The sequence below is a fragment of the Gavia stellata genome, chromosome 14, assembly GCF_030936135.1.
Source record: "Gavia stellata isolate bGavSte3 chromosome 14, bGavSte3.hap2, whole genome shotgun sequence".
Taxonomy (NCBI): Eukaryota; Metazoa; Chordata; class Aves; order Gaviiformes; family Gaviidae; genus Gavia; species Gavia stellata.
The window spans coordinates 6,787,332-6,813,083 of NC_082607.1; the positions used below are offsets into that span (position 1 = coordinate 6,787,332).

The following is a 25,752-nucleotide window of genomic DNA, read 5'->3' on the forward strand; positions in this document are numbered from 1 at the left end:
ATAAGAATTAATGTTTAGTTACATCAGTTGTCAATTACAGGTGGGGAGATTTTTAATTGCATAAAGCCAGACTGGATGATTAAGCCATTTTCAGAGTGAAAGAAGGAAAGACAGCTTAACTGCTGGCTAAACTACTAGGATTCGACCCAGAATATGCGGGGCTAAGTAGTTTGCTTAAATGCTGACTCTGTATTTGAACTTGGATTTTTTTAAAGATTCTTAGTGAGTTTTTCAGCACCACTTAGATGTATAGAAAATAATTCTATTAGACATCTATCAATTTGGGGGTTTTTTTCAAAAACCTTTATGCTCTTGCCCTTACTCGTATGCTACAGTGGAAACAGGAGTGGAAATAGCATTACTGTTTCTTACCAGGGTTTGTTTTGTCTTTGTAAATTTTTTGGTGTTGTCCTGTGTGCGTGCGTAGTACCTGGTACTGGAGTCATGATGCAAAGATCGTGCTTCTTTGTTTCATTAATTTAGACAAGGTTTGAGCGTTTGGAAGGGTGCCTGCTTGTTTATAACAACTTCCTGTATCCCACTGCAAAATCACACCGTTTTTTTTCCGTTGCGTCTTAAACCGATCGCTGTTACTTGATACGTCTTTGCTGTGTATTTCTGAATAGGGTATGTTTAAGCATTCTTCGTGCCACCTGTAATAAGTGAATAATCTGTCCCTTAACTTTTTTAACAACTTTCCTCTTTTTCGGTTGTTGGTTGTTTGGGGTTTTTTCATTTGTTTTTATATAGGCCTCCTTTTTGAAGTTGAACAGAACTAGTCGATTTCTGGTGTGGTTTTGCTCATACCAGGATGTTAAGTCTCAGTACCACATGGTTACTGTTACAGGATGGACCTTAAACTAGATTCTCTAAAAGCTCTTGCGCACCACCCTAAAGGTTGCCTTTCCTCTTTTGGGCTGCTCCATGGGATAGTCACTGAGTGTGTTGAAAAGATTGGCCGCTGTGTAACAGTCCGATGTGACATTTACCCTGTCTGGATGGGGCAGGGTAAGGCCACTCCTCCGTTGCTGCTGTGTTCTGTGCCCATTCTCTCCTCTTCTCATGGTGCAGCCAGCATCTCTATTTGCTCAGACTGTTAGCAGTATAGACCCAAATATTTTCCCACTGCTGTTACTTCATACTCTCACCAGCCTTCAATATAGTACAGAACTCAATTTGTTTCTCTCGTCCATCTCTCTTCCATATATTCACCTTTCTTTTCCAGAGTGGCTAGATCGTGTTATTAAGCAGTTTAGGTGAAATTAGGTTGTAGATTTTACTGTTCTACAAGTCAACCACTAAGTTAACTAATGTTTTATTTACAAAAGTATGAGTGCTATGCATTTCTTAGAGACTTCAAAATGTAATACTGTGAGGAAATGGGCTTGGTGGGATGTAAATTATGTTTTCTCAGTGATAAATTGGTATGATGTCCCCTTTTTTTATTATTTTATTTTTTTTAGAAACCTGAGGGCATTTTGGTGACACAATTTAATATGCAAAACAGTCTTTCCAAGGCTATCATCATGATTTCTCTGGTGAATCTTATTGGTTAGCCCTTGGCAAACTGCAGGCTAAAGTCCTGTTAAGTATCCTCATTCACACAAAAAAATCATGAACCCCTCATGGTTACTGTCACTTTGTTTTGTGTTTTGCAAAGATTCTGAAACTTTCTATCACATCTTCTTATTACTCTCTAAAGAGATGGACATTTAGCAGCAGCTTTAACCTTTTGTATTTCCTCTTATGAAGCAGATATAAAAGAATAGAAATAAAAAATTGAAAAAATAATTTGATTACAAGCAAACTCAGAAGAAACTGAGAAGAAACTAAGAAGTGTACGAAGTTAAAATAATCTGTAAATGTACATAGATATATCATAATAAAATATTGCAGTATGCTGTTAACCCCTTCATTACAGTTGAGAGATCTAGTGAAGGCAAATGAGAATGAAACTAATATTCTCAGCAGCTGTTGCACAAAATACTCCCATTATATCAACTGTGTTGTCTGCAAAGGCGACAGGGATAACCCTGGATGGGGACCATCCAAGAAAAAGTAAAAATTATGTCAGTGCTTAAAAATCTTCCAAAGGAGGAAAAATTAATATTTTGTGTAATAAAGTATTTTCAGAAAACTTAGAATTTGCCAGAACCATATTGTTTACAGAAACCTATAGTTGCCCTAAACCTAAAGTTGACTTCTGTGTTTCAAAAATATTCTGGGAAAAGTGTTGAAAATTGTTCAATATTCCATTTCAGCATTTTTTTAAAGGAAAAGGTTTTGGTTCTTCATTTAGTCAGTTTGAGAACTTTATTTTAATGATATTTTTAGGATTTTTTTGAGAGCATTTTTAGACTGCTGTTTTTTTTAATTCAGATTTCAGATGGCAAAGATTTTTTTTTAATGCCCTACTATGAGAGCATTTTAAAAGAAGAATGAAAATTTACAACTAGTTTGAAAGTGATTTGCTCGTAGTGTCTTTAAACTGCAAAATCATAATTGTTTTTATATGCTAATCGATATTCACAGGGACCACATGTGAACAGTAATATAGATGATAACCATTTTTACTGGATTATTGTAAAGCTTATGGATTTCCAGACATCGTACAGGTAATCATTACCTATGGTGTAAATAAACACCAGAAGTTTTGCGTGTCATCTCTTTAGATTAACTACTATATCATTTTTTCTAGTGAGACGTTGTACATCAAAAGACATAATCTATTGTTTCTCGAAGTGATAAAATGTGTTTATGTATGCATACATAAACAGATAAACTTATTTAATTCAATGTTCAGAAAGTCCCTTCTGTGAACAGTCTTGTTCACCCTATGTGTGTGATAACATAGACGAAAAGGGGATGATCTTTTTTAAGAGGCACTGTGTGACTTGAACTGTTTCAATAGTTCTTTTGCTGGCCTGCTAAATGGTTGCATCAGTCACATCAAACAGCTCTAACTGAACATAAACTGATTGCAATGCAGAGTGACCTTTTAGTTTGTTCAGCTTAAGTTAGTAGACCTTTCAGCCTGATGCAGATTTTTTTTCAAGGCACCCTGCTGTACTTTTCCTATTTAAACTCTTGAATCATTACCTATTTTAAGGATCTACTGTGCCCTGACGTTATTGTGACATTTACTAGTCCTTCCCACTGGACTTCCCAGACATAATGGCTGTCTCACCCTGTGCTGGTCTTGAAGTACATAAGGCTTGGTTTTGGAGTTCAAAACAAACACTATAAATCAAATTGCAGTTAGCGCTTTGACTCTTTTTTACTGTTCATGCATCTGTGTCATTCAAAGAGTATTTAAATGCATTCTTGTCAAAAATTAAAGACGGGAATATGAAAATACTTTGCATGCTTCAGAGTATTTATCTTCCTCATTTTTTTCCTTCTATATTATAGATACCATTTTCAGCCCTTTGCAAACATGCTGTTTTATGAAGTAATTATTTGCCTTAAACTGCAGTCAGTAGAACACTTGGAATATAAGTGGCAAGATTTGCATGCTTTATGAAAAAAACCTCTGTAACAAATTTTGTATTCTAGTTTTTGAAAATTTTTCATTTACAGTTTGCTTTTCCATTACTGCTGAGTAGGATATTCCAAAATCATGGATGTAAATTTCATAGAATTAAAAAAAATATTTTAAAAAGTTGCCATCCTCACAAAAAAAGTCTGTAGGAATGGCTTTCTCTATCCAAAGCCTACCTAACTTGCAAGTCAAGTTGCTAAGCTGGAATGCAGGCTCTCTTTTATTTACAATTGTTTTTCTTGCTATTTTCTATTTAAATATTAGGTTGGAAAATTGGAGAAGTTTGCTAATTGATTTTTTTCATTCATCATAAGCAGCTAATGAAGTAGTTTAAGAGCCTCAAAAATGTCATTTGTTCTTTAAGTTCAAATCATTGTTTCCTTGAGTATCTAGTGCAAGAGAAGTACTTGGACATCAACAAGAATTATCATCAGTGTTCAGCAAAGTCTCATCCTGTTTTGTAGAAAATGCTGTCTAGAGCATCTAGTTAAAGAAAATACAAATAAAAAAGGTAACATGTCCTTTGATCAAAAGTTTAATTCAAAAAAACAGGCTTTGCATTGTGTGCTCTGAAATCTGATTCACTCTTCTGCTGGTGGACAATGGACAAGCTGTTCATAGTTTTCATTGATTTGGCTTTAAAAACAAGCAGTATTCCTTGGCTTTAGGAGTTACAAGAAAATACAAGGAAGAGGTGGATGACAGTTAAAAGGCCACAGTGCCTAGTGAATCACAAATAGGTGTAAACCGTTAACACACTGACTTTGTAAAGATGAAACTAGTTCAAGCGTGAAAAAATATTCCCCCAGATGAAATTGAAGGAGCTTGTAGCTAAAACTGTTTACATATAGCAAAACATAATTCTAAAGGACATGGCTGGCTTTGGGCAAAAAAATCTGATGGATTAATGTTATTTTAGTGGCATTAAGGATGTATTTTCCTAATCATTTTATCTGGCAGCAAAATCTGTGTAAGTTCCTACTCTCTCCCACCCCAGACAGAGGCTCCTGACTTTCTTTTCTTCCACCTAAATTTATAATTTCCTTGTTCGTATGGTAAAATTACTTTTGGAGTGGTACTGTAAACTAGTTTTCTAAGAAGGAAAAAAGGTTGGAAAGAAAAATAATGTTTATTTTGTGGCACAAAACATTGTTTTTAAGGCTAGAAGGCATCTAAGAGGGGACGTGGAATTCTAAAGCCTCTTCTGTTTGACAGTGAAAAAGATTACCCAACAACCCTCATCCTTATTAGCAAATCAAGTCCTCTGTGTTCAGAAGACACTTAAGGCCAATATTTGTCCCTGAATGACTTGCTCGTTTTTCTGCACTCTCAGCAGTGACCTGTTCGGAGTCTCTTCTGCTACCTTATACACAGCCAAGCTACACTTGCTCTATCCTTCCCTTCTGTCGTTTCAGTCTGCAAAAGGGTGAAGAGCAGAACTCAAATTCCAAATTCTTCTGGAGCATCTTGGTATAAGGTGTCATTACTGCTTCCCGTCCAGCCCAAGTGAATATGAATACATTTCTTCAAGCTTTACATTCACACACATTGCATGTGCTGAATAAGCAGGTGTCCTAGGTTTGGCTGGGATGGAGTTCATTTTCTTCCTAGTAGCTGGTATAGCACTGCATTTTGGATTTAGGATGAGAATAATGTTGATAATACACTAATGTTTTAGTTGTTGCTGAGCAGCGCTTACACTAAGTCAAGGATTTGACAGCTGACCCAAACTGGCCATATGATGTCATGGTGAACAAAAAACAGGGGGCGAGGCCGCTGCTCAGGCATGGCTGGGCATTGGTCAGCAGGTAATGAGAAATTTTTATCATTATTATTATTTTCTTCCTTTTCTGTCCTATTAAGCTCTTTTTATCTCAACCCACAGGTTTTACTTTTTCTCTGATTCTTTCCCCCATCCCCCTGGGAGGGGAGTGAGCGAGTGGCTGTGTGGTGCTTAATTGCTGGCTGGGGTTAAACCACAACAGTAGGCTGGTTTAGTCCCACTTAGTCAGGATAGATAAAAAGACTGAGTGACTGTCTCCTTTTTTTCAAGATACAGAGCAGCATGGGGAATGGTGGGATGCTTACTTAATGTTGTGGATACCAATCACAATTTTTGGAAGAAGGGCTATATAGCCATGTTCTGAAAATGCTGAGAGGGGAAAAGCAGGTAAAAATGAAGCTGATGCACCTACAAATCAAAGCAAAACCAAGTGTATGGGTAGAGTGGGTTCAGTGTGGAGAGGCAGTTGATGGAGGACTCCAAAAAGGTTTGAAGAGTCTGTGTAATAGTTATGTTTTATGTTCTGTGGTGAAAAAGGCTGAGAATGGGAGAGGTTGAAACACAGTAAGAGGCTTACCTTATCATTCCTACTAATGAAGTAGGGGAAAGCATTTGAGATACTTCTCTTTTTTTTTTTTTTCCTTTCTGTCTTCGTCACTGCTGGAACCAAGAAAGTACAGTCATGGGAAATTACGTTCTCCTATAATGTAATCAGGTGGGGGAACATACTGAACCAGTCCTTTGTTGTATGTTGTGCTTCAGATTCTTGGTGATAGAAGCATAAATAAATGCCAAAAGCATCTAGTAACTGTGAAAGGTGAAATACAGGATTCCTTAGGGTTGTCTTTGTTACCTAGAATTTGTGGTATTTGCCTTCTGCAAGAGTTGAGAAAGTACAGATGATTTTCCCTTCCTGCTCCGAATAGTTCAGTAGTTCTCTGTTCCCCTGTTCATAGTTATTTATGCAGCTCATTTTCAATTATCAGTGCAGAAGTTGGAGTATGGTATCAGTGTTATCTTAAGGAGAATTTTAACGTAGTGTAAGTTTAGTATGTCAGGGAAGAATAACTGATAGATAATGTACAAGAAAATTAATAACTGACAAAGAGGTCATAGAACACAGGAGGATTGTGAGCAATTGATATGAAGTAGTTTAACTTTCAGAAACAATGCAGTAACCAAGTGAGACTTAAAAGCATAGAACAGCAGTTCTCACTGCTCAGTGGAGCTGGAGAAGTGCATTTTTTCCAACACAGTTCAGCTGGAGTTTTTCAGTGAGCAAGAGGGGCAGTAAAGCTGCAGAGAAGCCAGACTGCATGGCAGAAGTCAGCAAGCAGGTAGGTGTCCATAAACAGCAGTCCTATATTATCTTAATTAAGATTAGCTAACTAGATAAACTTGTTTAACACCAAAAGGGGCAGAGAGGAATCTGTTTATATAAGATCTCCAGGAGAAAAGACTATAGACTATTGTCAGAAACTTTTTGGATGAGTATGTTATTTAAAAGAAGGTCATGCCTGAAGTTATGAAGGAAGGACTAATTTTCTGGTGTAGTCAGCACATAAGTATCATTTTGTTTTCTTAGTGTTCATGTATGTAAAAATGTTTTTGTCTTATGAATGTTGACATTAGTATTTGGATGTAGTTATTTTCGAATCAAAATAATAGTTAAAAACTCATGGAAAAATAACTTCTGGGTTAACTTGTTAATCTGTTACCTAGCTTTGAATCGTAGTGTAAGTTAATTTCAACTAAAAGTGCTTGAAAGACAACATACAAACATTTAACAAAGTATTTTTTAAAATGTGCAAAGATTTTTATCACTACCTGACAAAACCAATTACAATCGATGTTAACCTTGGCATTACTTACTCTGCAGCTCCTTTCCTAAGTGGTAAGTAATTTCATAAAAGTTCATAAAACCTCTCTGGCATTGGGAGGTTGAAAGATGCCAATTAGTTTTCCATTTTTGACATTTGTCCAGAATGTGCAACACTTGTGGGTTGTAATGAGGTATCATCTGTTAATTGGTGACCTCAAGCATTTTGGTAGAATGGGATGAAGAAATCTCAGTCAGTTAGAAGAGCTTAACTTCTTTTTAGCTCTATATTGTTTATTGTTCTTTTAAAATAAAGTGAAGTTATTATTTAAAACTTCTGGAACTTGCATTGGGAACTTGCTACATATTCTTATTGCTAATAGGATGTGTTCTGCAGTATCTATCAAGCCAGACCTAGTCTTGCTTTTAATACAGATGTTAAGATTTTTTAGAGCCCTCTTCATAATGCATAATACAGGCTATCAGCACTGTCACAGCTCATTGTTTAGTAAAGGAAAGGTTTGTAGTTATGCATCTGGTAACGGTGGAAAAGCTTGATCTCAGAAAGAAGTTATCATGTGTATATAGGTATTTTGCTTCTGGGACAGTTGTGTCCATATTTCTATAACTGCTTTTTTTTTTTTTCTAGATAGGGATTCTTTTAGGTAGTCAGACTCATTCGGAAGTAATATTTTGGTGTATGGTCTTAAAAAGCCCTAGAGTTTTTAAACCTGTTTTTAAAAAGCAGACAATAATAGTACACCTAAACATTATTGTCCCCTTAGTCTTTGCAAAAGGGCTGTTAAGGCAGTCCTAAAATACTAGCAGGTTCTTAGGAACCATCTGAATAACAGATGCCTGTGCTGTAATCACACACTACCCCTGCCCTTCTTCCTTTGAGATCCTTGCTATTATGTCAGAAGGAGCTGTATTAATGGGGAAGGGATACATGGGCAGATTCTGCAAGCAAAATAGATGAGGATTACGGAGTGATCAGGTGTTAATTTTTAGGTTCCAGTAATCTGAGAGAGTTGTTACTGAAATAGCACAGGAAGCCTTAAAAAATGACACTCCTCCGATACAAATATTAATAAATACAAACTATTTTGAGCTCTTTAATGAAAACTTTTTTTCCTCTCACAGCATTAACTGCTTGTATTCTTTGTATGAATATAAAGGGTCAAATTCTGCCTTATGTGAGCACCGAGGACTCACGTTGAATCATAAAGGAGTTGTCTGTGCTCAGCCAAGAAAGAAATTCGACTCCTAAGTTCCTAGAAGTTGTTATATTTTACCTCAGAGTCTGTCATGTATAGTCTAAATTACTTTCTTGTATGAATTCTTTTAATAAGCAACAGTTTCACATTCACATAGCCTGCATATGCCTACGTTGCAAATAATTTATAGCAAAAGTCACATGCAGTATCTAGTTATTCTCAGTTGGGGTGTGTAGAGAAGTAACAGGTAGTGATGAGATCATCTTGCCAGGCTCAGACAGGAGCTTTTCTTTAATGTGATGCGATGAAGGTGCAGATGGTCACAGAGGACTACAGCCTGTGCCAGCCGGTCATACAGGAGTGATGTAGTGTTAAGTTTTCTCATAGCATATTCAATTCCATTTAAATATTGCAAAATGCTGAATTGTAAATTTTAACTTAGGCATGAATAAAAAATGCTGATATTTTATTTAATCAAAAAATAATTATGGATAGTCTGCCTTTATTGTATTATTTAAAATATTTCATTTTACATGTAGACTACAAGTTATTGCAGAGTTATTTTTATATATTATATAAAGAGAATTTGTTTCTGATGCATAAAAAATACAGGAGACAGACTTTTGCAGGCTACGAGGAAAATTGTTTGCTTTTGACAAGGGCTGTCAGTTGTCTGGGTATGGAGAAAAACTATGGTAGCCAGTTTACATGAAGCAGCAGGAAATACTTGCTTTTCAGGAGTGTTATCCAACTCCTCTTCTGAAAGAAGTTCCTTTACAGAAAAGAGTGCTTTCCCTTTTTCCCCTGTCCTTTGAGTTCATTACTTTCATGTTCTATGCAAAGAATAAAGCATGTATGCATGGGAGATGTAACTTCCAGTGTTTAAACTGCTAACTGGTAAAAATGAGAAGTGGAGGTGGGGGTGAGCCTACTGAGGCAAACACGTTCTTACGCCACTCTTCAATAAAATATTGTAAGGAATAGCTAGCAAACTTCCCCTTTGACTTTCATCTGGCAGGTTTTGATTGTAACTTTGTAAAGGAATTGGTATTGACTTCTATCAGGCAGTTTCGGAGAAGAGGTGAAGAGCCTTCTCTCTAGACTTTCTGCATGTTTTGTCAAATCGAATACTTCCATTTGAAGTGCGAAGTGAAGGCTGATGTCAAGAAATGCCTTCAGCACAAGCTGGTGCTGGTCTCTCGCGACTTTCTTCTTTCTTAAAAGTATCGGATTAGATTGTAAAATGATGGCAATCTAGCTGGACATAAACACGTTTATTGCAGGCTCAGCAGCCATTACATATCATTAGTGAAAGGAGGCAAGGGGCAAGGGGACCACTTTGATGTCAGTTTGATTCTTTTTAAGGACAAATGCTTTTGGATGAGAAGATGCTAACTTTATGGTTGCTGTATACTTGAAGTTCAGAACCTATTACTGTCTTTATTTCTTTGTCCTGTTCGTAACCTTACAGTCAACTTACTTTCAAAGCAAATACAAATTGTAAGAGGAGTAGTGTTAATAGGGGAGCTGGGAATAGGACATCTTGGAAGCCATTTTAAATTACATTATTTATTAAGGGTATGGTTTATTACCATCAGACCAAATCTGTTCAAAATGTGAATGCGTATTTCTGCAATGTCACACACTTTTCCTTAACAGTAAAATAGTAGGCACAGTTAAAATAGGGAAACGCTTCTTTTACATCAGCAAATCTGTCCTCTCTGACGTGAAATGGTTTTTATAAGAGGATCTAATTTTACTTTTGGACAACTGCTAAAAGTGTGTGTGTAGTCATGAAAGGAGAGACGCATTCTCTGTGTTTTGAGGTTTGGGCTTTTTCCTTACTGAAGTGTACCTAGTTTATTTACTCTCTGAAATTTGTTTTGCCCTTCTGATTCATAAGATACACCTTTCGCACTGTACATGAGATACAATAAAGGTTACAAATTAGAAGTTCAAGGAAAAACATATGAATAAATGTAATTTTATCGCAATGGATCTCTTTTTCTGTTTCTCTATTACTGTTACTTAGATCTGACCTTCTTCCGGGATTTGACACATCACATCACATAGCTTGTTCTTTTTTTGTGTTATTTCATGAAGTACTTTCAGTTGTCTCATTTGGTTTAAAACAAATCATACATTCATGTCCTAAATGTTTCACTAGTCAGAATAATTAAGTTGATCGGGTCTGGGAGCATTGGAAGGAAAATAATAGGGTCATTGAAGCATTCAGGCTCTAATGGGAACCTGAGTTCATTCAAATATCAAATCTAATAATTGCATTACACCTGTATACACACCCCAAGTGAGCAAGTTCACATTAAAGGTTTAGTGGTACACTTTCAATACTCGTGTTTCGAGGGAATTTTAGTACAGTTTTTAAAAGACTAAGTTGTTTTGACTTTTTTGAACTTTGTTTTCATATTGTTGTTTCTGTGTATGGGTTGTAGTTTAGCTGATTACTTATCTTTATGCACTGGAAAATATTTTTGCATGAGAATTTCTTACTAGAGGTATGATACGAGTAATGTATTACAAATCACATTTAATAGCAATCAGAAAAATATGAAGACTATCGTCTGAGTTTCACTGCTTTGAAACAACTTATTAGCCGAGTTAAAATTTACCATATACAATTTAACAGTATTCAAAGTCTGAAACTCTGAGTTTATACATGATTGTTTGTGTGGCACAGCATAAGGACTGTAGGGATACTCATAGCCATGGTTGCTGCTTGAAAAAGGCAATTTCATAAGGATGAGATAAAAATCAGCATTATTTTGTGAGATTGTATGAGAAATGAAGCAATAATTATAACTTCTCAGTTTAACTAAATTCTGTGACAAATCTCCATGAATGCCAGTGGTACAGGCTGTCAAAAAAATTCAAGCAAATTTTATCACAGACAAGAATAAAAAAAAGACTGACTAGGAAAATGACAGCTATTCATAGCAGGTTTCAGTAAATTCCAGACTGAAATGCTGGTCACACTGCTGCTTGTTATTGCAGAGGATTTGAACTGATGCAATCGTTCCTCTTCATCTTCTTTTTATTTTCCCACCTTTATAAGTTTAGTTCTCAGCTGAGAATTCAAACTGAAAAAGAAGTGGAAAATGGCTGTATATGTGCCTGCATTGTACTGGCATGAAGGCCTATTTTCCTCTGTAATTTTAAAGGCCAATTACCCTTGCAGGAAAGGAGAAAAATAGATTGATTTGTCTTGTAACCCCTGAGGCAGGCATGTGTTGTCTCAAACTAAGGCTTTTCCATTTACAACTCTTGTGGAAAAGCTTTCAATGTATATCCCAAGTGGTACTATTAACAAAGAAAGCAAAGTCAAATTAAAATATTAAATAGATCATTTAAAGGTTTGAGGAATCTTAGCTTATTGGGCCAATTCATTTTTATTTTTTTTAAATCTTTAAGGCCTGGAGTAAGCAATAGTAAAATTTATTTTAAATAGAATACTTGAATATAGGGTTTACAAATCCATTTTTATTCTGTAAATACTTTATTATATTTTCTTCAGCTCTAAATAGGATAAGTATTTATTTGCTTAATGGAATTGTGATACAGATGGTCAACATCTAAATTTTGGTTGCAGAAGTGTTACTTTTATTGTGTTCCTATACTGTATTGACTGTAGTCACAGCTGGATTGCGCTGAGCTGGTAAATGTCATCACACATGCCATTTAACATTAAAACTTCTCACATTATTCATTTTTAAAGCATTTTTATGTATAACACATAGAACATAAATAAATGGGTTTCCTACTGATGTTCTGCATTTTCATACAACTCAAAGGCTACAATTAACGGTGCCCCGCAAGCTAGGTCTGAGTGGCAGCAGTAAGATTAGACGTGTCTTTGTTCCCTTTTAATCTGAGTGAAACCCCTTTGTGTCAGGACTTTAAATCCTTTAGCTCTCCCTATTTTAGACCTGGCTCTGTACTACAGTTCTTCTGGATATTAACAACTTTTATTTAGCAAGTTAAAAAGAATCCAAACATCCCCATGTGATCGCAGTGAGAAATTGTGCACATAGGCTGGTCTGGGAACCTCCTTAAAATGAAGGTACTGAATGTTACCGAAGTGACTAACACTTTCAAAGCAAGTATTTTCAAACAGCATACATATCTATATACAAATCTATCTTACCTTAAGACTTACTATGTTATGATGATAATTTTGGCACTCCCAACTTCTGCAGATAACTCAGGAGCTGTGTGTGTCTGCTTTTTTCTGAGGAGGAACCATTCAGTCTTGAGAGACATCCTTTTAAGTCTGTTACAGTTCTCCTTAATGCTTTTTCTTCCTGTCCTAGAAATCCTCTTAACAGCTACATGGACACCTTTTCTTTCTCTTTATTTCTTCTAACAACTTTTGTTAGTCTTCAACACCTTTTCTTACATATCAATATATTGCTAAACATCCCACTAACCAGGTCAAGAACATAGTTTTTAAATTATTATAAGATCAACACATGATACCTTTATAATTCATGTGTATGGGCTGTTTATATGTGCTATCTGGCTTTTAAAAAACAAAACAAAAAACTTATTTCTTTGGCCTAAGGGTAAGTTTCTTTTTCTCCATCATAACAACACACACTGTGTATATGCTCAGGTTGTCACTCAGCTTTCACATGAAAGTCTGGGGTTGGACCTAAACCAAAATAAAACAGGCTTTATAGAATTTGACCTCACAGCTACAGGGTTTGCTTGAAATCTCAATGTTTTCTTTGAAATTGATGCTAAAATAACCATTTTAGCTGTCATTTAAGTTTGATTGGCAAGAATTTGAGATTCTGTTTAGGAAAAAAAAGCTGAGAACAGAGATGTATTGTCACTTGATCTTTTCTCATTTTGGGTTACAAAACTATCAAATCCAAATGAATGTAAAATGACCCAGTGGGATGGTTATAAAGGGTCTCGTTCAGATTTTTGCCAGGCATGTGTAGGGTGCCTGTTGAGGTTGAAATAAGAGTGTGTAATACTAAAAGATTAAAAGAAAACATATTAACTGTTTCCCTTAACCCAGTTAGAAAACTGTTTTATTTGCTTGTTTCATCTATTTGCAATAAAGATCTTTCGGGAAGTGCTGTCTATTTCAGAGAGTTCTTTCTGAGGTGTTATTTTGGCTGCATTTCTCCCATAAGTGATTTTTCCCTCATTGCTGGGTTTTTTTTATATAGGCCACACATTTTGAAAGATCAGTTTGAAATCAAATCTCACTGAGATGGACTGAATCTTAACAGAATTGAGGTTAGGAGAGCCATTTTCTCGCAAGGTGCTGTTTCTCAAAAGGGTTTTGTTCTAGACACCGACAACAGTTTTGAAGCTCTTAATTTCCTTGACTAGCTTATTTCTCAGTTGGTAATCTCTAATAATGTCAGAGGTACAGGGCCAGGCAATACAGAGAACAGTGTTCAGCTGTAGCTTTTAAAGAGGTGCTGGAGATTGATGGGCTTCCATGCTGTCTTACAATTTATCAATTGTGCTTCTGTCTTACATTCTATCAGGTCCAACTTCCAAAAAGATTTACCTTTCATTGTTGGTAAGCTAAGCTGATGAACGTGTATGCAGTCAATGAAGAAAAATAATAAAGTTAATTCTTGTCATGGGTTGCTCTTTAAAGCAATTGATAATATGCTATCAAATGTCATTGTAGCTTGGCTTCAGTTTTCCCTATGCGTAGATGGTTCAAGGAGAAAACTAGAGGCTACCCAGGCTGAAGTGATTTAAATGTATCCTAACTTGTCCCAGTTTTAATCAATGACGTTATATAGAAAAAATTTAGTTATCTTTATCAGAAAAAAGTGACAATTGTAAAGTGCAATTCAGATTTCCACCTTTTTCTAAAGAAGAAATACCAATGTCATCAATATTACAGATGCAGTGTTTGCTCCTTGGAATTATCTGTTGTGACAGTTTATCCATGTAAAATATTCTTAAATGACCAGCTTGCTTATTTTTTGTGTGATCATTCTGTATTTATAGGAACTTATCTTATTCTATCATGTTGCATTTCTGCATCTTTTGCATAGTCAAAATTATTTCAGAAAGATGAAATTTTAAATACTTCTTTCATTGCTGAGTGTTCTGCCTTCTTCATATGGTCATTTTCAAGTCAACTCAAGCTGGTACCTTCTTTCTCTGAGCATTAAACACCTTTTATTATTGTCAGCTATGGGAAGGTTAGTTCTTTCACCTTGGGGTGGTTAATCAGGAGGGAGAAAGAAGGTAAAAAAAATAAGAAGAAAGGAAAAAAGATGTAGTGATTGTGCAAATTAATGGTGTGAGCTTTTTAAATAAATTAGCATTTCGGAGTTCTCCTTACTGAGCCTCATGCCCTCCAGCACGTGCTCCAGCACAGCAGTCACTAGCTCAGCACCCACTGCTGTACACTACCCCTCTTCCAGATTCAACATTTTGGCAGTATTTTAAGCACTATTTTAAGCTCTTATTAATGTGATTAACATAGCATTTATTAACTAAGACATTCCTTAAAATACATGTTGTTAAGGTATGAGCGTCCTGTGTCCACTGTCTTTGAAGAAGGCAAAATAGTTCTGGTAGTACTCATTCCTCAAACCCCCAGTATTCTGTTTAGCCCATTTTCCTACAACATTTAGGTGCTTTGTTTTCTGCGTACAGATTAATGTTTCAAACTTTTGTTTTAAAAAAAGGGCAAAAAGTACTGGTCATGTTTGGTTGTTGGTTTTGTGCGTTTTTTGTGTGGTTTTGGGGGTTTGTTGGTGGTGGGTTTTTAATGCTAATCTAGGGGTGCTGCTGTTACTTACATTTGGGAGGAACTTAGCCTTCTGATGAGCACTCTAGGACACTCTGCAGGGAAATAGGATTTTGAAATCAGTCTAGTGTTTGAATTGACTGCTGTAATTAAGGCACAAAGAAACACTTTTAATGCTTTAACTGACCGGGGGAAAAAAAAAAAATTAATCCTGGGGAGTTAGTTAACTAAGGTACCAAGCCCAAGGTACCAGTTTATAATACATTTATAATTTTAATATAAGGCATGTCAAAGAGAGAACTTTTTTTGTGGTTGTTACAAGATAATACAAATTCCAATCGAGTACCTTTGAGGTATGGTTTTGTAGACTGTGTCTTTTTCTATTATCAGTTATCTCAGTCTCATGACTAGTCCGTTTGATTGCACAACATCTATATTATTACTAGCGTTGATTGCTCATAAAAAGTAAATTTCATAATTAGGAGAGCCCAAAGTTACTACCTGGAAGATTGGATAAAAAGAAAGCGAAATGGAAAAGTCACTTAATCTTAGTATTGAAGTTCTGCAAAATATCATTTATTTTTCTCCTCATATAACTGAGTTCCATGTTGATAATAAGCTACTGAGTTAATAAATCTGTTGCAGCTATTGAGACTTCTTTTTTAATAACAGAACTAATGAAGGAGCATTAAGGAAAGGAAAAACACATTTTGCAGAGTATAGTTTTTGCAAAAATATTTTCCTCTCTCCTACCAATGTGTTTTTAATTGATTGTAATTTCTAATGCTTTATACATACGGAATATAAAAGAGAACATCTTAAGGGTGAAGTTGTCAAATTCCATAAAATTGAAATACATTATCTAAAAATAACTGTTTAGATTTTTTTTTTGTTGACTTTGTGGCATATATCTTTATTGTACTTATACCCTAAGCTTATTGTGGTTTTGCTTTTTTTTTTTTTACATCAGTAGATTCATATTATGTGGTGAATGATGTGTGTGTATCAAAAGCACCACTAGAAATATCTTGTATGTTGTAGATATTATTTATTCCCATCTTGGTACTATACTGAGTGCAAGAAGACTTCAGCAAGTAATTGTTACTATAACAAAGTCCATATATTTCTTCCAGTGGAGGTGTAAAGTTTGCATGGTCAAGATTACGTTCCAGTATTATCTATACTAAAAAGGAACTACTGATTTCATTTCTCAGTATTTAATTGTATGTTTACTTAATTTGAATTTGATCGAACTAGCTAAAAGATTAAAAATATTTTATGATATAAAAATATTTTATGATATAAAAATATGCTTTGTTTTCCATCTTAATCCTTCATTGCTCTACCTTTTACTGCTACAAGAAAAGGTCCGTTCAGCTGATTGAGAGGCCATTTTTAAGTTCATGTGTTCATTTCTGAGATAGATTATAATGTCTGTAATAATATGAGCATTGCGGAAGCTTCTTAAATGGCCTACTTTTAAAAGAGATGGACTGCTGACATTAAAGAAACAATGTTTTCATTTACGTAGGTAGATGGGTTACCCAGAAGGCATGACTGATACACACAGAAGTTATTATCATGTTTTCTAGTCATTTTTACATGCTCCTAAACTGTACACCTGAGCCTTTTGGCAATGATTTTTGGCTTAATTTTAAATACTCTTAGGTTCCTGCTACTGGCTTTTATTTTCCCTCCCCACCCTCCCACCCTGCAATACAAGTGAACAGTTTTACCATTTGTTGGTGTTATACGTAGTTTTATGCTAGAATAGCCCCAGTCATGTTCATAAGCCAGTCTTGCTTTGTGTTGTATTCAATACGGTCTGTAACATTAAAAAAAGTAAATACAGCTGTTGGACATAACTGAATATGTTTGTTGAAAGTGTTACAAATGTCATGATTTTTACATATTTTTGCTTGAGTCACTGAAATATCAGCCCAATCCAGTTTCAGATCCTAATATGAAACCTTTTGTTTTAATCTAACAATTATGTTTATGCGTATACAAGCACATTTTGCATCTAGTGAAGAAATGAGTAATTTCCTTATGTGTATGTATATATGTATGTACACATACTAATGCTTCTTTTTTTAACCAGAGGTAAATATGCATACACACATAAGGTTGCTTACAGATTCACTGTTCAATAAAATAGGTCTCTTTGTAAAGAACAAGAAATACTTTATATTAACCTCCAACATTTCAGATACGTTAAAGCTTTCACGATGATAGAAGTAAATCTAATCCTCCCATCCCTTTTTCATAATGAGCTGAAAATATTATCGAAGTGTAATTTGTATCCTATTTGCCTTTGTTTTAGAAACACTCGGATATAAAGCGCTCTAAGCTTTGCAGAAAAATCTCTTGCAATTGCTGACATTGTTTCTTACCAGTAGTAACTGAATCATTGTATCCCAGTTTCCTTGGTTAGAAGAACCATGTGCTTCTTTCCAGTCTCTCTTGAATCTTTCCAGTTTTGTATTTCTATCTCTAGAAAACATAAATTTTCCCTAATAATTGGGAAAATACTTCGTTTGTCATCAGCTGAAGAAGGAAGTTATAATGCTTCTGGTTTTTACAATTTCATTTAATTTTACGTGTTCAAGGAACGTGTGGATGAGGCATTGTGGGACATGGTTTAGTGGGCATGGTGGTGTTAGTTGATGGTTGGACTTGATGATCTTACAGGTCTTTTCCAACCTTAGTGATTCTGTGATTTGTTTAAGTCCCAGCTCAGTTGTGCGATTACAGGAGAATCTGAACTGTCATTTGTAGAAAATGTTTGTCTCTACCGTGATGAAAAGAAAACAGAAAAGATAAAAATCTAAAAGAACAATTATTGAAGAAATCAACAGTTCTTAGACTCTCTTAATCTGTTTTTAACCTGTACCGTTGAGAATCTCGATATTATATCAAGAAATAGTCTACTGGTGAAGGCACTTCTCCCCACTGAGTGCAAGTATCAGTAGACTCTTTACTATTCAGTGTTATAAAGGAACAGCAGCACATTTGAGTTGAAGACTCTCCTTGGGTTTTAGACAGCATTTTTGTGCTTTAATTTCCAGTGCTTAGTGACGCTGCAACCAGTGTAGAGATTTATTCCCATGCAAAACAGATTGACTTAGGGTAATTTGAATACTTTATGCATGGATAGATTCATTAGGAAAAGGAGGCAAGGCAGAACTATAAAAAGAAATAATAATCTTGCTAAAGGAGCTGTTAATTCCCTATAGCATTGGCGACACTTTCACTGAACAGGGAAAAGGAAGGTTGATTTTGCAGAGCCCATGCAGTCTCCACAGGCATCTTCTGTTCTTTGTCCAGAAACAGATTACAGAGATTACTTTCTTTGTCTTCTCCAGAACCTTATTTAATGTGCTTGGACCATTTCTAGCTTTGTTAGCTTAGAACAGAACCACAAAATGATTGAGGTTGGAAGGGACTTCTGGAGGTCATCTTGTCTACCGCCCCTGCTCAAACAGGGTCACCTAGAGCCAGTTGCCCAGGACCATGTCTAGACATTTTTTGAATGTTTCTAAGGATGGAGACTCCACAACCTCCCTGGGCAACGTGTTGAGGGGCTCAGTCACCCTCACGGTAAAAAAGTGTTCCCCGATTTTCAGAAGTAACCTCCTGTGTTTCCGTTTGTGCCCATTGCCTCTGGTCCTCTAACTGGGCACCACTGAAAAGAGCCTGGCTCTGGCCTCTTTGCACCCTCCCTTCAGGTGTTTATGTATGTTGGTGAGATCACAGACTGGTCTTTGCTCCAATCTCTGCAACATAGTGATTCAGTCAATAGCTTTTTCAAAGAATATATTTCTACTCATCAGACGTGTTGGGGTCTCATGCTTTATGCCTGAACCTTCTGCCTTGGCCCAAGTTTAGCACTGTCCCACAGCAGTACCAGTAACACATGCTTTTCTAGTCTGCTGCACTGTGGAAACAGATAGAGCTAAATTGGCCCATTTAGAAAAAAGCTGAGAAAACCTGCTTGCCTGCAGTTTGTCTGTCAAGACTTTTTGCTTCTGAAGTGACTGTTGTTTTATAATACTCCAGTACTACGTAGGAGTTCCAGCTATATACTGGGACACCCTGATGCTATAGCAATGTAGATACTGTACTGATGCAAACGAAGAGCAGCAACCTGAATATGACATGAGAGAATAGAAAAGGGTATGTGAAAAGTAAGCAGTCACCAAAAAAAAAAGAAAAAAAAAAAAAAGGCGTGACAGGACCATATTTTAAAAATGAAAGATTAAAACCTCCAGAAAACTAAGTGAGGATTAATTTTCTGCCCGTGCGTGTGTGTATATTCATCGCTTTAAAATTTTACTATAAAGGCATTTAGGAATGTGGCTGGTACTTCATGATTGTTTTCCTGGGATGGAGACATATTTATTATTCATTGCAATAATTACTGTGTAATATTTTATACTAAAAGTCGTTCACATTGCACAATCAGGAAATGCTTAGGAAGTGGCTGATTTAACTGTTCTAATTTTAACTCTGTACCAAATTATAGTGAACAGTGTTAGCGCTTTTATACTTGTAGCATCTGGTAGGCTTTTTACCACCACACTGGTCAGTACATTCTCATGAAACTTGAAATGTATTTTTCCAGCACTTCTGTGCATAAATTGTTTATAAAATAAGATTTTTACCCAGGATTTTAGTTATTGTGTGCTGTTTCCAAGGGGACATGCTTTTATCACCCAGCTTCTCTGATCAAGAAAGTAATTTATTGCTGATTGCAGAACTCTTGAACTCAGTCTGGCAGCTGCAGTGTGAAACTTCTCTGATCCAGTCTCCTAGTTACTTATTTACATATAATTTGAAATTATTTTCAGGGCTGTTTGAAAACCTCTTGACATTGCATTATCCATGTTTCAAATCTTATGGTGATTTGTTTTTTCCTCTCTTTGTATTACAGATAACAGACGAGTAACTTTGGAAAGGTCTCGTTCTCGCCACAATGGAACAATTGCAGCTGTATGATTCTTCTGATGCCAAAGAATTAGTGAATTGTTTTATTTACAATTAAATGGATATGCTTTGAAAAGAGTTTATCATACAAATTGGCAATGATCATAAAGGAATACTGGTATTGATTAAATGAGAAGGTGTATAAATATTATGTATTTTAAAAGCTATTGCTAAATAATCCACATACTGTATCTTATTACCCCAACTACCAAGATCTGTAAACAGTGTTAAACAGTAGGATATATATCTTATTTTCTTATGTTCTTTCTTTTTTTTTACCTTTTTTTTTCTTTTTTTAAGCTGGCAACTTACATGAAAGGAGTTGGGGATTTCTAGGTTATGTTTTATATGGGTAAGAAAATACAAATTTGTTGAAAGAATACAGCTGTGGATTCCATTTGCAGTTCTGATTTGGACATGAAAGGAAAAAATAATAAAATTGTATGTTAATAAATTCAGAGATGAGCTGGTCTACATTATCAGAATCTTTTTTGTAACCATAAAAAAGCAACGCATAGCCCCAGTCAGGTTGCTGAAAATCTTATCTCAATGTAAAGCCTAGTGGATTCAGCTATTTTGGCTGCAAGTAGGATATACCACATATCTACACTTTTGGTGATATGAGGATGTATAGTTACTTATCACTGCTGAAAAAAAAAAATTAAATAAAACAGAGCATAGGATTTTACCAAAATTAAATTATATCAAGGGCAGGATATGTTTTTAACTGTATCTAAGGAGGGATTTTTCTAATTATGCACTTATATATTCTTTATAAAGATATTTGGGGGAAAATATGATTGTCCTATTTTAATTATGCTAAAAATACCTTTGTGTAGGTTTTTAGAGACAAGGTACATTATGAAGTTATTCAGCACTGCCTCTGAGTTTTTCCTCTGTTTCTCAGGTAAAATATGTAGCGGGATCTCTACTGGTGGATTTTAATGCTGAGGGTTTAGCAGCTAAGAACAAATTTTCTACCTGGAGCACTATATAGCAGTGATCAATGATTGCAGCAGTCTGATTTTTCGGGAAGCTCCTCCCATTCTACTTTGCATACATGCCCCTTGCACTGCAGTACCTCAGGTGAGCAGTCAGTTTAGTAGCTGACACTGACTGTGTATGTTCTGCCACTCAATGGGAAACTATAGTTCCCATCTCTCCCCAGACTCTAGTTGAATGTACAGTCTGTTTGGTGTTCAGGTCAGTCTTCACCATCCTTTTTACTAAAGGTTCATTGCTTATCTGGATGGGATGGAGGATTTTCAGTGGGAGTTCCGGTGGAACTACTCATATGTTGCTCAGCTATGATATTTAAAAAACCGGATACTATGTAGTAGATGGCACTTGTTCTCAAATTATTATTGCTTTTCACTGATTGATGAATTATTATGAATGCTTTTATTGCCTGGTGTTATGGGGAACTTTTTTTTTTTAAATGTTATATAAAGAATATTTGGAAGGTAAGGTGTCACATCGCTTTCTGTGCACAAACTGCTAGCTCTAGAGGAGCGTTTGATACTGGGGCAGTGTAACTTTGCACTACTGCTTGAGCCAAGCATCTTTGTACGGTAGATCCTTTTTGCTTCTCTGGTAAGATGCTCTTAAGACTATCTGACTCGTTTGGGATAAATTCTCCCAATTTCAAACTACAGTGATCAATATCCAATTATTGTAAGAAAAGATACAGCTCTTTTTCAATCTAGTATTGAAATAATTTTTTTTAAAAATTGTCTTCAAAGGAAAGGGGGTTTGCCCATTGCTATATCTCTAAACATAGGAATACGACTGAAGCCTAGTGAAATGTGTGCTCTCAACTAATACTCTTTCCTAAACTGTTTTGGAGGTTTTTGTGATTTTAGTAACAAACGAAAGAGTTGTATGGTACTTCAGGAAAAACAAATGCATGCAGCAGGACTCTCTCTCCCTGTTTATCAGTAAGAGATATGAAGAATTATATCCTGTGTCATGTAAGGTCAACATCAACCTTGTATTGAAGCATAACTTTTTAAAATGAAACAGTTATAAAAACGTGCTTAATGTACAAAGCCAGTTTAAAAGGATTAGGTTCATAATGTCTATATAAATTTATACTACAATCCACAGTGTATTAGAATTCAAATTTTAAAATGAGCATTTTGCTGGGATTTACAAGTATTGGTATAATCTTTATATGTGAAAACTCAAAAGCTCACAACAGAATCTTTATACTGTAGCAGTAATTATTAGTGCACGAGTTTTTATTTCCACGGGTTGTATTTTTTTTTAAAGCTCTGTGAAAGCTGACTACAGATTTTCAAGAACCAAATCTTAGGGAAAAAAAAAAGCAAATCCAAAATAACAACATCATCTGATGCTTCTATTTTACTACTATTTTTTTCATATTTGAAACATTTATATAATTTAATGGACATATCTGTTAGAACAAAAGTGTCTTTCAAAGGAAAACTAGTTTAGAAGATAATTTATGTAAATATAGGGTGCTCGTATTTATGAAGTCTAAAATATTTTCTGAAATCGATGCTGGTCACTTTGTCTTTTGATAGTTTTTTCAGTCTATATTAAATTGCAGATATTTTTAATGTTTTTATTATTGATCTAATTTTCAGAGGTGTCACATGTTTATCTAGAAGTGTAGAAGAGTAGCACCTTTTTCAGAAATGCACTTGCCTTATTTTCTAATTTTAAAAAATGAAATATATCAGTTAAATTATATTTGTATTCAAAGTAATCCCAGAAAGAAAATCACTGGAGGGTTCATACATAAATTTCTTGCTAATTATCTTTCACTATATGTCCTCTGAGACATTACGTTAACAATATACCAGCACATCTGTTTGCATTCACATTTTACCAGTTACAAGTACTGAAAAGATTTTTTTTTTTATGACTTTACACTGTTTACATTTCTTAGTTTATTTAAGAGGAATATAACCTTACCTTTGCAATGAATTGAACTAAATTTGCAATTGACATGGGAATGAAATGGTTAAATCATACACAAATATACATCTCTGTTGCTTAACTACTGGCTGTACAGATTAAAAATGTAAAGACACTAGACAATTTTTGCTCAAGTTTTATGCAGTTTACTGAGAAAAAAAGTGCAACACAGTTTGTCATGTATGTTTGTTTGTGATTCAACAAATATCCTTTCCCAGCACATAAGTGATGTTTGGTTTAAGTGTTAATCATATTATGAACTGATGCTAAAGCCAAAACAAAATTAGTGCCTCAGAGGGCATTGACAAACAGCTTCAGGAAGTATTCCCAGAAATACTGTTACATAATTTGTTCTGGTTTCAGACAACCGTGGTCAATATGAAAAATGGTATCTAAAATTATCTGTTCTTACCTGAAAGTACAGATACAAATGCAAGCGTTCCCATCATTCCCTTCTGTAATATACAAATAGTTATGAATATCTGTATATTTTTGCATTTTTGTGTGTGGTATATGTACTACCTCAGACAAATGCTGTAAAAAACATAATGTTTTCATGGTTTCTATCCAAACCACAATTCATCAGTGACCTACTTTAAACTCATCCCACAGTATACAAATGGTTTGCAAAACTCTTGAGAATCTGGCTGAGTTTTAGGTTTGGCTCTGGAAATCCTCCTATAGCTTTCATTAAGAAAACTTTGCAACGTTCGGCTTTTGCATCCCTCAGGCAAATCCTGCTGTGATGGGTGAATTCAGTACTTCCTATATTGAGAATGATATAGCTAGTAAATATTTAAAGCTGGTAATAGTTATGTGGGAGCAAACTTACCTATATATGTAAATTGCTTCTTAGCCATTAAACAAAAGCTTGGCTGAATTATACTTTAATGTTTGCCTTCAAATTGCTGAGAGGTGTCAGGCATAACAAAAGCTAAGTGATAAAGCAATGTAAAGCCCACCTCTTATGTGCCATACTGTATTTGCAAGTTATTCATTTTAAAATAAGTATTGTAAGAAATCTCTACATCTCTTCTTCTGCAGTATCTACACACATGCCCACGCATGCACACAAAATGTAAATAAATAAAAAAATCAAAACAGATCAAGCCAAATCTCTCAGCTTCAGGTGTCTCTATTTCAGATCACATACTGCTTTTGTGTAAGCCTGTGAATTCTGCGGTCCTGCAAGCTGTCACTCAGCACCCACTGATGTCATTAGAAGAATGTTAAAGGAGAAAGATTTGTACCTGTAGTGCTTCTTTTAGCACTGTTTGAGGTGATACATATGCCACTGAATGCGAATAATAATCTATTCCAGCTTAGTCAGTCTGCTGTCGTGCACCATTTGATTTCTCCTTTGGAAGTCATATGACTCCTGATGCCAAAAAAAAAAAAAAAGGTGACAAAACTCATGCATTTCTATTTTTTAAACAGCTCTGTGTTTGTATGTAATGTTTAAAATAGGAATTTGATGAAATCACAGCCTGGCCATTGTTAATCCATGTATTCTGAAAACTGTAATAAAGATATACATAACAAGATTTTGCTAGGTGCGCCAATGTTTTACTTGTTTATAATGATTATTGCCTATTGAGTACCATCACCTCAAAATCCTTTTTTGTTATATGGAATTATCACGTTGAAATTACTTTCCATTTTAGCTTACTGACATTTTATGGATCTCTGTTTTTTTTTCTCTGAGGTGTCAAGTGTATTTGACTTGAATTTGGGGAAGAAGATGCCTTTTCCAATGGAGGAGGACTTTAAAAACAAAATAATCCAAAAAACCCCCATAATTAAAAAACCCCAACATTAAATCATGGTGATACCATTTTATTTTTACAAATAAAAGGGCTATTGTTGGTGTTTTTCGAATTATTTACTTCACTCAGTCACCAAATGGTCTTAACGGAAGAGAAACGTGACAGACGTTTACCTTCAAAACTGTATATTGCACCTTAAACGACTTAATGATGTCACCGTAAGAGACTGAACTGCACAACAGTATAGAGAGATAGCACGGAATTTCTGCAATAAGTTGTTACGATTCTAATTGAATGGAATTCTAATGAATATGATCAGCCGTGTTGATACAATGCTCCTTAAGTAACTTTTTATGTGTGGAAACGATATGCCAAGGGTTCGTCGAAGGCACCGTTTTATTTTTAATGAACTGAACTATAGTTCGAATGCACTATTTAATAGATGGTGAAGCAGTAGAGGTTTATTTTCTTACAGGATTAACATAAAAAAAAAAGAAAACTTCTAAGTGCCAGCTATAAATGTAAATGCTATTATTGTCAATGTCAAGAAAAATGTGGTAGTGATGTCCTACATATACCATATTCTTGTTGCTTATGTTTAGGTAAATGTTCTTGACTTTCTAGTGTGGGAGTCTGGGTTTCCCATCCTCCTCTCAGATATTTTTGCCATTGGGAGACTGACAGGCAGAATTTGTCCTGAAACAAGTAGCAGGTACCTTAATACCTTTCTCAATGGTAATTATTTCTGTTGCTTCCTCATATGCTTAAGAAATCCTGTATGTGAACTTCAGATTGATAGCAAGTTATGGCGCTCTGCTACTTTAATAGACTGCTTTCTTACATTTGGATATTTTCTGTGACTTTGAGCTATACTCCTCCCCTCTATTATTTCTTCTAGTCGTCATCTCAAAATTAGCCTTTCTACATTTTTTTAAGGAAGTCA

At 35.2% G+C, this 25,752-nt stretch overlaps 1 protein-coding gene across 1 annotated transcript in view; it reads left to right on the forward strand.

The window, feature by feature from the left end:
* DIAPH2 (diaphanous related formin 2) overlaps positions 1-24,600 on the forward strand; it is a 244,795-nt gene extending 220,195 nt beyond the window's left edge. The window contains exon 28 of the mRNA XM_059824601.1: positions 20,048-24,600. Coding sequence (XP_059680584.1) covers positions 20,048-20,112 — 65 coding nt within the window. The 3' untranslated portion in view covers positions 20,113-24,600. The remainder of the gene's footprint in view (positions 1-20,047) is intronic.
* Positions 24,601-25,752: the final 1,152 nt, after the last annotated feature.